The 18,299-nt window shown below is 44.7% G+C and overlaps 1 protein-coding gene across 1 annotated transcript; it reads left to right on the plus strand.

Annotated features, from left to right (window-relative positions):
- The first annotated feature begins 12,288 nt into the window (after positions 1-12,288).
- Positions 12,289-16,213, plus strand: LOC147334084 (uncharacterized). The gene is made up of 3 exons (XM_086285869.1): positions 12,289-12,413; positions 15,497-15,832; positions 16,080-16,213. The coding sequence occupies exons 1-3, from the start codon at positions 12,299-12,301 to the stop codon at positions 16,211-16,213; spliced, it is 585 nt and encodes a 194-aa protein (XP_086141995.1). The 5' UTR covers positions 12,289-12,298.
- Positions 16,214-18,299: the final 2,086 nt, after the last annotated feature.

Raw genomic sequence — 18,299 nt, forward strand, 5'->3', positions numbered from 1 at the left:
CATCTGGGGACGCCTATGTGGGATGCTCCACTCAGTACATGGTTATGCGAACCGGGGGTCTTACCTGTGGCACCTCCCTCATCTCTCTGGTCCTGGTCCAGCGGACCAAGCAGCACTGCCCAAGACTCCCTGCTCAGGCAAATGTCAGGCCTGGTTGATGATGTATGTGCATGCTGGGACACTCAGGTTTATCCTGGACCACAGTGGGCAGTGCATTTCCCACAATCATGTTGTGTTTTACGTTGCACTGTTTATATTTTCACAATTTGGCATGTGCAATAGGTCAGGCCCCCCCGAAATTGTGTTATGTAGTTTGTGACAGACATGCACTCACAGTTGGGATGTTCTGGCTGTTTTATTTACACAACTGAAATAATCATGTTTGTACAAAACAAAGGTTGGGGTGCCAGCATAAATAAAGTGCAACTATGTACAGTGGCTGTCTGTGGACATGGCTCAGTCCTTTTTCTGCTCCACTAGCTTTTTGAGGACACCTATCAGCCTGTCCATCCTCTCGGCTCTCCGTTCCTCCGTTTGGTGTTGCTGAGCCATGTCCTCTTTTATTAGGGCAAAGAGCTCATCCTCCTCGTCCCTCCTCTTTTTCGCCACCCGTGCCTCAGGCGGCTCCTCATCCTCCTACCCCTTCTGGTGTGGGAGTGGGTTGCCAACTGCTGCACTGGGTCCTGGTGTGTCCTACTGGATGGAGGAGATTAGGACAGGTGTCCTAGCACCTCATCCATGGCACCAAACTAGGGCCATGTTGCGGCAGTGGGCTTCCCCACTTGCACCCTCGCCCGTCGCTGGATACTTGCACTTCTGAGGGCATCACAAGTGGCAGTTGGCTGGCATTCCTGCCTGGTATATGTTGACATTTCTGTTTGCGGCTCAGGAAGGGTCATATTAGTACAGTCAGTGTTGGGAAGGTTACTTTTAAAATGTATTCCACTACAGATTACAGAATATATGCCCCAAAATGTATTTTCTAATGTATTCTGTTACGTTACTTAATGAGAGTAATGTATTCTGAATACTTTGGATTACTTAATATATTATCATGCTGTTTACAACTACCTGAATGTACTATTGCTGTGTGACTTATTACTATTACTGAAGGTCCGCGACTCCGAACTGTAGTAAAGGGACCTCTGACTAATACGTTGGTTCCGTGTCAGGCTCGTAGCTGAAAAATAGCTTTACTTTGTTGTGTGGATCAACTTTTCTTGCGAGAGACAGAGAGAGGCTTTGAAAGACTGCTCCAACGGAACTTGTTTTCGGAGGAAAACACGAACACGGTGTACAGTCGAGTCTTAATAGCTTACTTACAACTGGGCTCGTCAGGCACTCTTCTTGGCTGCAGTGGTTATTATTATATTTACATGCTTCCAGCTCCCGTTTCTGCTTGATGACAGCTCGTTCTTTTCCACTCGCCTTTTTCTCCCTCCTCGCGCTCACAGACACATAACGTGTATGGCAGTCCATTCTCCCTGCAACACGGACTACACTGCCCATGATGCTACATTCTTTAGAGCTATACCTGTAGCAATCTGCCTGTTAGCTTAGCACAACAACAACAACAAAAAGGCGCTCTCTCACCCAGGAAACGCAGAGAGAGCGTCGCCCTGTAACCATGGCAACCGTAACGCTGCCGCCTGGAACAACAGTCCTGACCCGCGACAAAATGAAACAGGAAAGTACCGCAGTGCAATCCATTTATTTCAACAAAGTAACTGTATTCTAAATACCACCTTTTTAAACGGTAACTGTAACGGAATACAGTTACTCATATTTTGTATTTTAAATACGTAACAACGGTACATGTATTCCGTTACTCCCCAACACTGAGTACAGTTGATTGCACTTGTAGTGGTGGTACTTTTATTCATACTGCCCTCCGTCTGGTACAGGATTCACAGCTTTGCGGGTCTGTGCGATTACGGTCACGTGGGCCCGACAGGTGTCACATGATTCACCTTGACATTTACTATTAACTTTCCATTAACTTATACATCTTGGCATTTGTTTCGCTCCTTCACACATTTGCAGTAGTTGCTGTCCCCTACCACCGTTTCAACCTCGTCCGCAGCTGATGCCATCATTACGCACTGACCTGGCTGCATCACGCTGTGCATTGTGGGATATATGGGACCACGAAGTGTGCACCGGACCACGCTTGATATTTGGGAAAATCGACGGCACATTTGGAGTATGCATTTGAAGTACACTTCAAATTGGGACAGCCATCGTCGTGTGGTGGTGACGTAATTCCACTCAAAATGCGGTCTCCAAATCGGGACACAGCCTCACTCTCCCTCGACGTGATGAGCACATGACCACTGATGCGCTCATTTGGGTGCACTTGATTCTTGACATCCTGAGGCCCAGCCAGCAGGGAATTTGCACCTAAGCCATGGTTGGCTTTGTTCAGCATGAAGACAGCTAGCCTTACTCTATTCAAAATTGACAAGCAGCTGATGACAATTTGCTCATAACTGACATCTTCAATTTCTCTGTTGAGTAGATTACGGCTGGATTATTCTTTGTTGACCATAACATTTTACTTTAAATTTTAAAACAACTACAATATTATACTACAGCAACATCAAAATACTTTTACTTTTCTTCTTATATATAAGATTTTATAAAAAAAACAGCAGGTTCCCACACTTCGTATTCTTAACATCTCTGATGAGAAACAAAAGTCTTCATACAAAAGTTTGTTTGAAACGGAAACACCCAAACCCACAAAGCTGCCATCTGCTTTCAGTGTACGCTGACACATTTTACCACAGAGCACATTCTCACGAGAAGAAGACGGTTCTTAGCCGAAACAGGAAAAAAATGAGGTTAGTTAACTAGAATCAGCAAGACCACTGTGGTTTTAGTTTCAGAAATTTAAGGAAGTCAAAAGTACTCACTGTATTAAAAGGATGTTTGTGTCACGGTCTGGCTGGCAGACCGTGGGGGTTTAGGGAAGGACCCAGGCGCGGTGCTCTGTGTGCGAACAGTGCGTTTATTTACAGTGGAACCAAACAACAATAAAGCCCCCTGTTTTCTCCAGACTCCCGTGTTGTGCCTTCTCAAAAAGTCCGTGCTCCGTGTTCTCCACTCTCGTGTGTTCTACACACACCCCGTGCCTGCTGCCCTCCGATGTTCCACGCTCCTCCTGAGGGGAAAATAACAGAGGCAGCCGTCAAGACCATTGATTGTAGAAAAGATGGACGACGCGACACCGCCTCCTACCATTGTGCAAAAGTGAAGCCAAAATATCCCGCAAAATATCCCCAAAACTCCCTTTTAACAGGAAGAAACCTCCAGCAGAACCAGGCTCAGGGAGGGGCGGGGCAATCTGCTGCGACCGGTTGGGATGAGAGAAGGAAAACAGGATAAAGACATGCTGTGGAAGAGAGACAGAGGTTAATAACAGATATGATTCAGTGCAGAGAGGTCTGTTAATACATAGTGAGTGAGAAAGGTGACTGGAAAGGAAAAACTCAATGCATCATGGGAATCCCCCGGCAGCCTGCGTCTATTGCAGCATAACTAAGGGAGGATTCAGAGTCACCTGATCCAGCCCTAACTATATGCTTTAGCAAAAAGGAAAGTTTTAAGCCTAATCTTAAAAGTAGAGATAGTGTCTGTCTCCTGAATCCAAACTGGAAGCTGGTTCCACAGAAGAGGGGCCTGAAAACTGAAGGCTCTGCCTCCCATTCTACTTTTAAATACTCTAGGAACAACAAGTAAGCCTGCAGAGCGAGAGCGAAGTGCTCTAATAGGGTGATATGGTACAACAACCTCTGGTCTTGCCAGAGTCATCTGCTAGCCTGTCAGCTCAGTATCTGGTGTCCTACTAACTCAATAGCAGCCGGGCAACTGTTGTTAAACCATGTTTCGATGAAAAACATGCCATTTGAGTCCATAATCTGTCTGTTGTTGGTGAGGGAGCTCTATATCTCATCCATTTTGTTTGTCAGAGAATGGACACTGGCGAGGAAAATGTTGAACAAAGGGAGCAAGGTGGTGTTAGCTTTAGCTTAGCCCAGAGCCCTCTACACCAACCCAACCTTTGTTTACATTCTTGGCACCACCTGCATGCACATCCGCCCGGCCGGGAATAGTGGGCAGCCTCTGGTGTTCTGGAGATCTCTGGGATGAGTCGAGATCGGCGACAAAACTACTGGAGTAATTTCCAGAAGCTCTTGTCTGCTGTAGGTCAGCAACACACAGCAATTCAGGCTGAACAATCCAGTCAAGAGAAAATGAAAAACCCTGCTACACAGCAAATTCTGGAGAGACACTGAGCCTGTTTTACTGTTGGATGCTTTCATCTGTGAAAACATATATTAAACAAATTCAAGAAAAACTGCCAGACTTTATCTGATACAACATATTGAAGAAAATCACCTCCATTATAAACGGTTACTGCTCGTCTGTTTCTGCTGCTTCTTTGTCCCTCACTGTAAACAGCCTCACTGGTTCTCCATGAAGAACAAAGATTTGCTCTCTGTGGCTCCAACACAACTTAAAGACAATCAGAGTTGGACGAAGTTCTCCAGAACAGCTGCACAGGAGGTCATGACCTTTACTCATTAGACCAAGTTCATTTTATTTCACTGACAGACACTGTGGAGGGTTGTCTCTATACACCGACCTGTTTTCTTTGAAACAAGGTCATTTCCTGTTACAGTAATACATTGCAAATGAGGCTGACTGTGGGTTAAATGGTTTACAGATATCTAAGATGCATCTGTAAAAACAGGATGTCAAAGTGAAACAGGAGTAATTTGAATCAGCTTTGTTCATCTGAGATCCGTTCACCTACAGATTAACTTGCTACATTTTTTTAATTGTTCACATTTAAAAATGCTTGTGTTGAATAAACCTAAAAAGGAGTCAGTGAGTCATATTTCATCCATCAGTGATTGTGGCACAATGTTGTGTTTAACATGTTACAGAAAAACAGCATTATAAAGAATTTTTAAGTTGTTTTGCGGGTTTTTTTTTTGTCATTTTACAAAAAATCTTGTAATATAAGTAATATATGTAATACTTTCTGCTGCCAGCTTCCTAGAAGTTAACATTCTAGAGCACAGTGGCGCCGTACATGCCAGATATAGAAGGCATTAATGGACTGAATCATCCAATTAGAGGACTTGGATACATGCTCTAGATTGAAGGATTCATTTATTTTAATGTATATTTTGTTTTTGTTTTACACCACTCGGAGGAGGCCCTTTGTCTAGCTGCGGATCACCAGTGTGTTTCTGCAGTTGGGCTAGCCAAGGGGGCGTATATTAGGTTTATTTTTAAATACATTATAATTTTGTTTGGTTTTTTTTCATTCAGATGAAAGTGTGTGTGTTTCTGCTGCTTTTTTCTCCCTCACTGTAAACAGATGTACTGAGAGACTCCTGCACTGAAGTTTCATAGGAAAGTCCAAACAGCCTCACTGGTTCTCCATGAAGAACAAAGATTTGCTCTCTGTGGCTCCAACACAACTTAAAATGGTAAATGGCCTGTATTTGTATAGGGCCTTACTTAGTCCCTATCGACCCCAAAGCGCTTTACACTACATTCAGTCATCCACCCAGTCACACACAGGTGATGGCAAGCTACATTGTAGCATCTGACAAGGGGGGCATCCTTGTCAGATGCCCAAACCACCTCAGCTGGCTCCTTTCGATGTGGAGCAGCAGCTGCTCTACTCTGAGCCCCTCCCGGATGGCCGAACTTCTCACCCTATCTCTAAGGGAGAGGCCAGCCACCCTTCGGAGGAAGCTCATTTCTGCCGCTTGTATCCGCGATCTCGTTCTTTCGGTCACTAGCCACAGCTCGTGGCCATAGGTGAGGGTAGGGACGTAGATCGACCGGTAAATTGAGAGCTTCGCTTTTACACTCAGCTCCCTCTTCACCACGACAGACCGGTGCAGCGTCCGCATTACTGCAGCTGCAGCCCCAATCCGTCTGTCGATCTCCGGCTCCCTTCTCCCATCACTCGCGAACAAGACCCCGAGATACTTGAACTCCTCCACTTGGGGCAGGAACTCATCCCAGAACCGGAGTGGGCACTCCACCCTTTTCCCGCTGAGAACCATGGCCTCAGATTTGGAGGTGCTGATCCTCATTCCCGCTGCTTCACACTTGGCTGCGAACCGTTCCAGTGCGAGCTGGAGGCCCTCACCCGATGAAGCCAACAGAACCACATCATCTGCAAAAATCAGAGATGAGATTCTGAGGCCACCAAAGCGAAAGCCCTCCGCCACTTGGCTGTGCCTAGAAATCCTGTCCATAAAAATTATGAACAGAACCGGAGACAAAGGGCAGCCCTGGCAGAGCCCATCATCCACCGGGAACGAGACCGACTTATTGCCGGCAATGTGAACCAAGCTCTTACAAGGGTTGTATAGGGATCGAATGGCCCATAGCAATAGGCCAGACACCCCATACTCCCGCAACACCTCCCATAGGACACCTCGAGGGACACGGTCGAATGCCTTCTCCAAGTCCACAAAACACATGTAGACTGGTTGGGCAAACTCCCATGCACCCTCAAGTATCCTCGAGAGGATAAAGAGCTGGTCCAGTGTTCCGCGACCAGGACGAAAACCGCATTGTTCCTCCTGTATCCGAGGTTCGACTAGCGGACGAACTCTCCTTTCCAGCACCCTGGCATAGACTTTCCCAGGGAGGCTGAGGAGCGTGATCCCCCTGTAGTTGGAACACACCCTCCGGTCCCCATTCTTAAAGATGGGGACCACAACCCCGGTCTGCCAGTCCACAGGTACTGCCCCTGATCTCCACACAACATTGCAAAGGCGTGTCAACCAGGACAGCCCTACAACGTCCAGAGCCTTCAGGAACTCGGGGCGGACCTCGTCAACACCAGGGGCTCTGCCACCAAGGAGTTGTTTAACTGCCTCAGTGACCTCGCCCCCGGAAATTGGCGGGTCATTCCCCTCATCCCCAGACTCTGCTTCCTCCTCGGAAGATGTGTCAGTGGGATTAAGGAGGTCCTCGAAGTATTCCTTCCACCGCCTGGCCATTTTCTCAGTCGACGTCAGCAGCACTCCGCCAGCACTATACACAGTTCAGGTAGAGCACCGCTTTCCCCTCCTGAGACGCCTGATGGTTTGCCAGAATCTCTTCGAGGCAGTCCGAAAGTCTTTTTCCATGGCCTCTCCGAACTCCTCCCACACCCGAGTTTTTACTTCAGCCACTGCCCGAGCTGCATTCCACTTGGCCTGTCGATACCTGTTGGCTGCCTCCGGAGTCCCACAGGCTAACCAAGCCCGATAGGACTCCTTCTTCAGCCTGGTGGCTCCCTTCACCTCTGGTGTCCACCATTTGGTTCGGGGATTACCACCACGGCAGGCACCAACCACCTTGCGGCCGCAGCTCAATGCAGCAGCTTCGGCAATGGAGACGCTGAACATGGTCCATTCGGACTCAATGTCCCCAGTCTCCCTCGGAATGCTGTTGAAGCTCTGCCGGAGGTGTGCGTTGAAGATCTCGCGGACTGGGGCCTCTGCTAGATGATAGGTTTGTAGCATAAACCTACTCGCTGGAACGTTAAGGACAATCTGCTACGCAGCAAAAAGCAAGACACAAGGCACCAAAGTTCTCTGGTTTACCCATGCATGAGGGAGACCTGCCTGGAGCCAAGTGTCGTTCCACCACTTGACCACTGTCAGACTCTCAGCCAGGCTCCCCATAGCACTCCTTTTTATTGTGGTTACATGAATATGCATAGGGTCATTAACATATGACATCTTACATAGGTATACATGTGAACAAAGAATACTGTGTGTGTGTGTGTGTGTGTGTGTGTGTGTGTGTGTGTGTGTGTGTGTGTGTGTGTGTGTGGTCCAGATGTGACCCTGTGAAGACTCCCCAAAGCTGGTGCCAGGAGTCTAGCGGTCCATCTGAACAAAAGGCTCTTATACTTAAACAGATATACGTGTGTTTGCTATACCATATATCAGCAAGAGAAGATACGGCCTTTCCTAGGAGGTGTGTAATCCATGCCGGAACACTCTGTAGAGGGAGTGAACGCACTCCCCCTTCATGCTACACAGAGCTGTTACAGACCTTCTAGGATGAGACATTCTTTCAACCTACAAATGATTATACACCTCTAAGCATACATGCTTAAATATTTCTTAATACAAATGACAATAACAAAATCTAAACCCATCACTAGACGTTCCCAGCACACCCTCACTACGTGTTTAGGTGCACCAGGTTTGTCCAGCGTCCTCCCCCGCCACCTGATCCAACTCATCTCAGCTCAGCCCCTCTCTTTACCCGAGTGTCCAGAACATATGGTCGCAGGTCTGGTGATACGATTACAAAATCGATCATCGACCTACGGCCTAGAGCACCCTGGTGCCACGTGCACTTATGGACACTCTTATGTTCGAACAGGGTGTTCGTTATGGCCAAACTGTGATTAGCAGAGAAGTCATTTTGTACAACCATTTAAAAATATTACTAAAACTAAAATAAGAGAACAATCAGGTGTCACAATAAGATGCCCCACAAATGATGTGTGCCAGTAAAAAACATGTTTTTCCACCAAAAGACAGAACAGCACAGGGATAAACCTGCAGGCCTGACAACAGGAGGTGTATCACTCTGCTGGTTTTCTACTTAGTGACAGTGTTTACATTGCAAATGTGCCTTTGTGACATAAACAGAGATGGGCAGTAACGCGTTACTTGTAATGTAATGTAATTTAGGAGTAACATGGCCTTGCAAACCTAACATCTTAAGATCTTAAGAGATCCACAGCTCTTCGATGGGGTGTCACGGGGTCCCCAGGAAAAAAAAAAAGTAAAATAATAACATAAATTATTCAGTAGCATTATACAAGAATACCCAGTAATGTCCCTGCCTACAATTGAACACATTCACTTACCGCAAATCGGGGGCATCTGCTGTGCAAAGGGGTGCAAGCCTATTACTACGAACTTAGTCACTGCTCGGTGACATTCATCTATTCTGAAAAGAGATGCTACCGGTAGACTGCAGCGAGAACTGCCAGCATCTGAGCCAGACTCTGTCTCTCTCATCATGGTCACCTAAATGCACAGTAATGGCAGGTTTTGTAATAAGGCAGATCGCGCTAACATAATATGCACTGTTAGTTGATTATTTACCTGCCGCATTAACGGGAGAGGGCGTGCAAACGTTACCGCTGCTGCTGGGTTGAGATTCACGAGGCCGGAGCGGAATTAAAAACACGACATTCATTTAAGGTTATCGCGTGTTTTGTGAGCAAATGCTTTTGCATATTCGTAGTGTTTCCTCCATTAAATGAAATATCTACTTTGCAAGTATTGCAAGTTGCCCTGTTGTGATCTGTTCTCGTAAAGTATAACCAAACTTTTGAGCCTTTGAGCCGCTTAGGCGCCAAGTTTCCTGCCAGGTAAATGACGCTCCGCAACGTGGTGACGTCATTCAGGGAGACTGGAGTTGATAAGGGAATAGATTGCAAAAAAGGCGAACAATTCCAAGGAATTGAAACAGTGGGAACCGGTTCTCAACAAGAACCAGGTTTTGATACCCATCCCTACCCAGGACAATAAGTAATACCCGTCCACACACACAGGGCTGTACTGGCCCGGGCATTTTGACTAGAGACCGGCCCACCAGGTATTATAGGAAAAACCATAAAGCCTTTGAATGAAAACAAACGCTGTTGTCACAGTGATGTACAGTCTTGTTGGTACATATGCATCAGTCTAATAAACTTAAACCTACACCATCCTCCCTATCCTGGTATTCTAAACAGTACCTGAAAGTAGACTGCTTGGTCGAGTTAACCTCCTGAACTATCTACAACACATGGTGAAAACCTGAAATTAAGACAGAGAAGACTAGAGGTGAGACATGACCATTACTGATTACTGATGACAGATTTAGATATATTTTCATAAACCATTCATTTACCACATCAATAAACAGCATGGCAGGGCAAATGAGAGAAGAAGAGGCAGCTGTGCAGCGTAAACACAGAATAACTCCAGCTTTGTGTCTTTTTCATTGTAGCTGAAATACGGGACAATCTGTCACGGCGGGGTGCGCCGGTGTGTTTTTGAAACAGGACCCAAAAGTAGATGTGGACGAAGAGTTGCAGGTTTAAACAAAAGCAATCCTTTATTTGGATGATGGCAGGAGTTGAACATGTAACCCTAAGCAAACTAAAAAACACTACGAAACAAACACTATGAAGCTCTAGGACTGTGACTATAGCAATGACTAAGACAATGGTGGGGATAACAGACGACTTGACAAAGACATTTAGAAAACAGGGGACCTAAATACACACATGAGGCGATCAGGGGAAGTGGAGACACATGAGGAATCCGCTGATTAGGATAAACATAACGATGCACAGGAAAGAATAAAACTAACCACATGAACACAGAACACAAGACCCTTTTCAAAATAGTCTCTGCTCCTCCTGCCTTTCTGTCATCCACCTGACAGCGTGTTGCACCTGCTGGCCTCCACCACTTGCTAATGTTACTGAATCTGTGGAAGCTCCGCAATAGCCACCAAACAACTGAGTTATTTTTACACATCTCCCTTCATCTTTTCCCTGATCACTGAGGCCTGTAGAGTCTTGTCCTTTTTTCTGTTTTGTGTTTGTACAGGAGGTCACGACCTTTTATTAATCAGACCAAGATGATCTAAATTCACAAACAGAGTGGGGCGTTGTCTCTGCACATCTGTTCAACCTGTTTTATGGAAACAAGTTCACTTCCTGTTGCTTTGTGTATCTACTCTGGTCAAAAGAATCCACGCTTCACGTCCACAATTCCTTTTTATTCCTCTCACAATCACGGCGCAGCGTGAAAACTAGAAACAGGTAAGATGCTATCAATATGACATCCATCCCAGCCACTTACTTCTTTTCACAAAGTGCACAAGTATATAACACATAAACATGAGTACCAAATAAAGAAAACAAATAGAAAAACTATAACGATCTCAGACGCTCTTCTGCTGTTGTCATGGCAACCCACACACATATTTCAGCGTCGGCTACATTCATCAAGATTTCTTACTCAGACATGTGATGGGCACTGCAGATACAAGACGTGTCTGTATAGACATAACATCAAAGGGAGATAACAGGAAGTTGGTCTGTGCTTACTTGGGGCACAGTGCAGTTCACCCACAGATTTGAACTTGTTGCTTTCTAAAGAACTGTTTTCATTTTTCAAAAAACTTTTCTTTGTGTGGAATAAAACTTCCAAAACTGTTTTCCCATCCTGATGATCAGAAGAGTGTTTGAGGGTCTCAGAGACCCTTCAGAACAACATTAAGTGTTAATGACCTCTTTTAGCTGTTTAGTGATTACAATCATGTGATTTCCAGGAAGTGCTGCAGCTGATGCATGCCCTCTCTCCCTGCGGACTATTTGCTGCTGCCTGTCTCTACATGTTTCCTCTGTGTGTGTTTCTGCTGCTTCTTTGTCCTCACTGTAAACAGATGTACTGAGAGACTCCTGCACTGATGTTTCATAGGAAAGTCCAAACAGCCTCACTGGTTCTACATAAAGCAGCGGTCCCCAACCCCCGGGCCTCGGACCGGTACCGGTCCGTGAGTCGTTTGGTACCGGGCCGTGAGAGTTGAGGCTCAGGTGTGAAATGTATGGTTTTCAGGGTTTTTATCGGTTTTCAGCGTTATTTTGTTATCGTTTTTAGCGTTAACTCGGTTTTCCTGGGTCTTTTCACGTGTGTTATGAATAAATCTTATTTTTTTTCGGTACCAGTACTAGTTTTATTTTGTTGTATTTATCCGCAACACCTTAAAGGCCAGTCTGTGAAAATAATGTTGGGCATAAACCGGTCCGTGGCGCAAAAAAGGTTGGGGACCGCTGGCATAAAGAACAAAGATCTGCTCTCTGTGGCTCCAACACAACTTAAAGACAATCAAAGTTGGACAAAGTTCTTCAGAACAGCTGTGCAGGAGGTCATGACCATTGACTTTATTCATTAGAACAAGTTTATTTCAATTAACTGACAGACAGAGTGAAAGGTTTTCTCTCCAGGTTCATTTCCTGTTATTGTAATACGTCTGTCACTTTGCAGTCGTCGACTGTGGGTTGAGTGGTTTTGCTAAGCAGACATGTCTGAGATGCGTCTATAAAATAGGATGTCAAACGAAACAAGAGTCAGGTTAGTTCAGCTGTTTTGTACACAGTTGATTTCACACACAGAGTATTTTAATTTACTATTTTTTTAATTGCTTGTTTTGAATAAGCCTTCCTTTTGACTTACAGAGAAAGCAGATGGATTATACCAACCTCACATTGTTTTTTATATTCATCTTTATATCAATCTTCGTTTTCCATTTTGATGATCAGAAGAGTTTTGGACGATTAACAAGATCTCTTGGGAGCAACAGTAAGTGTTTGCTGTCTTTTTCTAACATCATTATCAGTCTTTTAGGTAAAAAGTTTCAGTTGCCATGGTTACAATTCAGTTAACATCCACCCACAAAAATGAGTGAGACTTAATTTCAAATGTCATTTCCTTTCTAGTGGATGCTAACCCCGTAAATCCTGAACCATAAAATTATTTCTAAAGAAATTCCTATTTTATTGATCCAACATATCAAACACCGTCCTCCCACCGTCCAAAGACATGCAGCTTGTGGGGATAGGTTAATTGGATAATCCAAATTGTCACTAGGTGTGAATGTGCGAATGAATGTGAGTGCGAATGGTTGTCTGTCCCTGTGTGTTAGCCCTGTGACAGACTGGCGACCCGTCCAGGGTGTACCCTGCCTCTCGCCCTATGACAGCTGGGATAGGCTCCAGCGCCCCCCGCGACCCTGAAAAGGATAAGCGAATGGATGGATGGATGGACATATCAAACACCACTTTAATGCAACTTCTCTTTCATATCAAGACTGTCGTTCTGCTACTTCTGGGCATCGTTCAGGCATCGTAGTCTAAGGAGCTTTGAAAGAAAAGCATCTGAACTTCTTTCAATTGCTTGAAGATCTTTCACCTCTCACCCAAGAAACTTCTTCAGTTCTAAGGGTCAAATGGTGGAGAGTCCCAGATTTAAGCCCTGTAGGAATATCCCCACCCAAGAGGGACAAAGGACCCCCTAATGTTCCTCTACACAATCACATGAGCCAAGGTGTGAAAACAGGTGTAGGTCACTGCGCCCCTTTGTTTTGATCATGCAGTATGGCAGCCCCTACATCTCAAAATTGTTTAGTGTGGCATTTCCATACCTTTAGAGGATTGGAGTGATCAATGTCTGCTCTGCTTGGGCTCTCAACTTGCTTTATTAGGCCGTGAAACCCCTGCTTATCACGTATACTGTTACACAGAGTGGAGTAGGCCCGTGCTCGATGTTTTGGCTCTACACGTGCCCTCTCCACTCCTCCACTCCTCATGTTCCTACTCCCAAACCGCCTAGCCTCGCTCATGAAGGAGCAAGCCATAGCTCCTTCTTAGCCTCATTTTGGGTGGCACGCCGCCACCTCTGGCTGCCACAGTCCCGGCAGTCTCTGGTCGGACAACCGGGACTACCTGATGAGGCTGCTGGTTGACAGTGCAACCCTTTTTGACCTGGAACCTGCAGCAACCTGGAGGGAATTGCTGTGTTCAGGAGATGTCATGTGGCCTGTGTGGGCATTTGGCAAAAGTGGGGAGACATGTCTACTGTAACTGTGGCACTCTGCTCCACTTTCATGTTTGTTTCTGCAGGTGAGATTTAACTGTTAGAAACTGAGTATTACTCTGAGAAATATTATTAATAATTTAACCAAAGGATTTCATATTGATTCAGTTTGTCAAATTTTTCAGAATCAGAATCTTTATTGTCATTGAGCTTTAAGAAAAACGAAAATTGTATGCAAACCCGTTCAGTGTAAGGAAAAAGACACACTATTAAGACAAAAAAAGAAAAAAAAAAAAAAAAAAAAAAATATATATATATATATATATATATATATATATATATATATATATATATATATATATATATATATATATATATATATATATATATACATACACACACACACACACACACACTAAATTAAAGAACAAATGAATAAATAGAAATCGTATATAGTATATACACAGAAATGGTTATAAGTCAAAGGTTTTTTTTTCCCACTTTTGCAATATACAGTACAGTGTGTATAGAGATCCATTGAGTGCAAAAAACAACAATAAATATAAGAAGAGAATTTATATGCCATTAAGACTAAGGTAAAAGGATCAATAACAAATTAAAATTTACATTTTACAATTTACAGGTTGAATGATTGAAAGTGACCAGAAAACGTAGCAGCTTGTAAACATGAGCTGGACATGTGAGTAGGATTGTTCATAGAGCAGCATCTGCATTACAAAGGCAGTGCTATGTGGAGGGTTATACAGTCAATTAGTAAATTGTTTGGGTGTGTGTGGTGGTTTTGGGTGGGGGGAGACACAATAGTAAGACAACAAAAGAATATATACACACAAGAGTCTGATGGATTGTGGGAAAAAGCTTTCTAAGAGCTATAAAAGAGTGAACAGTGAAAAATATGTTGTCGCAATTAGAAATATTGTAGTTTCAGGAGTCAGGATGCAGCTACAAAGCTTTTAGTTCAGTGTATACAAACAGCTGTAGCTCCATAAAGGCAGCATGCAGAGAGGCTGCTTTCTCTCACACATTCTGTTGGTTTTAGAAAAGAGTCCCATAATAATCAGTAGTATACCAGGCCCTAACCTACCAGTGACCACATCCATCACTGCAAACTGCTGAGTTTAACCTGCACTTACCGTCATTTTTTTTTTTCCATTTGCTGTCACACACCCACTAACACACATCAACAACCAGGAAGCAGCTTCACCTCTGATCACACACACTCAACTCTACTCACTCACCTGGAGGAACAACAACACTGTGGCCTGTATTTGTATAGTTTACCAGTCCCTAAGGACCCCAAAGCGCTTCACACACCGAGTCATCCCCACATTCACACACTGGTCATGGCAAGCTACATTGGGGCGCACTGACAGAGGCGAGGCTGCCGGACACTGGCGCCACCAGGCCCTCTAACCACCACAGAGTGAAGTGTCTTGCCCAAGGACACAACGACTGTCTAAGCCGGGGCTCGAACCGGCAACCTTCTGATTACAAGGCGAACTCCCAACTCTTGGCTCACGAACGCCCAGTTGTCTTGGATGTAAGTGAATTCAGTAGCTGGGGATCTGGCTGACAGTCTCCGCCCCTGTTTTCTGTTCAGATCCAACTTTGCATTTTTCAGCCTTTTTCTAATTGTACTGAACTTCAACCTATATTGTGCTGATGAGGCTTGTAGAGTTTGAGACGTTAAAGAAAAAGATTACTCCAGTCATTTATGAATAATTCCCCATGATGTTGGATACTTGGTAGAGTCCACTCAATAGGTGTTTTGGTCAAACAGTTGTACCTTGACCTTTAACCTCTCTGCTCTGTGTTGTTTCCTCTTTCAGTCCAGAACACCATCACAGCTGAGTCGGGACATAACGTCACTCTGACATGTCGATCTCCGAACAACAACATCAGAGCTGCAGAGTGGAACAGAGCTGACCTGGGAGATGGATATGTGTTTTTGTACCGGGATGGGCACGTTCACTCAGATGATCAGCATCCATCTTTTAAGAACCGGGTGGATCTGCAGGACAGACAGATGAAGGATGGAGACGTGTCTTTGATTCTGAAGAATGTGACGATTAATGATAATGGAACATACGAGTGTCGTGTTGTCCAGGAAGTGGGAGGACCTATGACTCTAATCAACAGCACCGACCTGGTTGTCGTTCCTCCAGGTGAGTGAGTAGAGTTGAGTGTGTGTGTGATCAGAGGTGAAGCTGCTTCCTGCTTGTTGATGTTTGTTTCTAAAGATGTTGTTGATGAGACTTTGTAGAAAGCAGCTGGTCTGAGTGATGTGATCAGAGTGCAGTAGATAATGTCTGACAGCAGTTTGAAGAGGAAATGGATTCTGTTCTGTTCTTCACTCATCACCTACCTGACAGCTGACACCTCACACCTGTTTCTCACCTGCAGGTCAGACAGGAGGAGACACAGAGGACGGATCTGTTGGACTGAAAGTTGGTCTGTCAGTTTCTGCTGTTCTTCTTGTTGCTGCTGCTGTTGTTGGTTTTCTGATCTACAATAAACATAAACCACAACAGAGTCAGGATTCATAACAGCCTCCTGTTGACCTGCAGCCTGTTTCAAATTAGTTTTTTTCCACATGAACTCTGAGTCTCCTGCTGATGTTCAGACTCTGTGTTGTCAGTGAACATTCAGGTACAGACAGATGATCTGATCATCCAGCAGACAGACATCAAACACATCCAGAGTTGGTTTAGGAACCATTAAGACGAACCTTTAAACACACAACTTTAAACTGGCTCTTATTGTTATTATTTATAATAATTTATTTAAGGTCAATGGTCAACAACTGTAAGACAGAGATAAAGTCAGGACATTTCAATAAGACATTAAATTAAAAGATTCTGAGGGTTTTTTTTCTTTAATTTCAAATACATCCAGCATTATCTTATCTTATCAATTGCACATCAGGTTGTTTGTTCTGCAGTTGTTTCCTTCTTACTCTGAGCCACAGTGAGGATGATGTTCGCTGCAGCAAAAATGTCAGTCATCACTCCAGTGCACACATTGCAAAAAGCTCTGCGTTTTCTGGCTTCCTCCTCAGACAGTTCAGTTTATTTTACCTTAGAGGTGCAGATTTCTCTGTCACGGCATCATGCTGCTTTCTCCACTTCAGCCTTCAGTCTCTCTGCAGCAGACTGAGAGATCAACCTGACATCTGAGTCTGTTCCTGTAAGCAGAAACAACAAAGTCTACAATGATGCATAAAATAAAATAAAGGTGTTTTTCTCTCAGTGTAATGTTTATATGAAAAAGTCTCCACTTCAAACTAACTGAGATCAACATGTTCTGTAAAATTAGATGTAGAGTTGCTGAAATGTCCTGATTCTGTATAATCCGTTCATCTAAATGAGTTTGTCAAGTTCCTAAATACAAAATTCTGACACTTAAATTTCTCCAGCTGTTCCTCATTTGTTTAAATCCCACCAGCCCTCGGTCTTTCTGGCCTGCATGCTGCTTTGTTCACACTGCAGCCATCTTTACACTGAAAGGTCACCAGGTCAGAGGAAGTATGGCTGCTGAGGAGCTGCAGATCCCACTGGTGGATGACAGAGGAAGTGCAGGTTTGAGTTCATGCACAGCCTCTAACAGCCACCAGTGGTGCTGCTGCAGCCTCAGCACCTCTACTTCTCACAGCCCGACTGCAAATGAGTAAAAGAAATTCCAGAATCCAACCGTTTTCCTTCTTTCCTTTAATTCCTTTGACTGATTCTAGTGTTTGCTGACTGTTTGATGACCATAGACATGTCTGTGCACACCTAAATAAAGGGAACATTTGATGGTTCCTCTTGGTCACACTTTGCTCCTCCTCTCTTCCCTTCTGATGTGTTTCTTCACATTTGTCCTGCTGACATATTATACACCAGGCCATGGTGGATTTGGGCAGCAAGCGGACTCTGCTCCACAAAAACCTGGTTGGGCTGGGCGCAGTTCTCGAGGCAGAGTGGGTGGAGGTCAGATGTGTGCAAGGAGACATTTATAAATATCCCATAGTGCTGCAAATGCAAATTTGTATTAATGAAAGATAGGCTTCATCAACTGAGTTGTGACACGTGCACAGAAGAGTAGCACACACAATTCTTGGTGCCTAAAAGCTGCCGGACAACGATTTTCCTCATGATAACCCCTTGGAAAGGCATACGGGATATGATAAAACTCTGGAGTGAGTAAAGGCCTGATTTATTGACCGGGCAATCGAGCGGATGCACACTGTTGGCGTGCGTCCTGCCCGGAGTGTCTTTCTAAAAGCGCTTTTGCACCCCTACAAAAAAATGGAGGTTTGAACATGTTGGGATGGACCTCATCGGGCCGTTTCACTGGAATGCACACGTATCTTGAAGCAGTGCCCGTATGCACCATTTCAGCAAATAGTCTGGTGCAGGCGCTGTTTCAGGTCATCTTCCAAGTTGTCAGCCTGAAACACACTGACTGACCAGGGCCCATCATTCATGTCTCGCACACATTAAAAAAAGTCTGCTTAAGGAAAGAGGTGAGTTGGAGCCAGAGGTGCCAAATTCTACCATTCCCACCTCCCTCCATTACAATAATGATCTGACATGGCGTAGAGAACAGACATTGCATTTGTTTGGCCAGAGTCACGTGACCAGTGACTTCTGA

Source organism: Aulonocara sp. 'chitande type north' Nkhata Bay, linkage group LG3 (assembly GCF_057382095.1).
Source record: "Aulonocara sp. 'chitande type north' Nkhata Bay isolate Kocher_YH1m ecotype deep benthic linkage group LG3, A_spYH_male_GT1.1, whole genome shotgun sequence".
Taxonomy (NCBI): domain Eukaryota; kingdom Metazoa; phylum Chordata; class Actinopteri; order Cichliformes; family Cichlidae; genus Aulonocara; species Aulonocara sp. 'chitande type north' Nkhata Bay.

Bases quoted from the DNA above. Each gene is read 5' to 3' on its own strand.
- LOC147334084 (XM_086285869.1), top strand. From the start codon at position 12,299: ATGGATTATACCAACCTCACATTGTTTTTTATATTCATCTTTATATCA. The intron at 12,414-15,496 runs GTAAGTGTTTGC...TTCCTCTTTCAG, and splicing joins AAGATCTCTTGGGAGCAACA to TCCAGAACACCATCACAGCT. The intron at 15,833-16,079 runs GTGAGTGAGTAG...CAGGTCAGACAG, and splicing joins CCTGGTTGTCGTTCCTCCAG to GAGGAGACACAGAGGACGGA.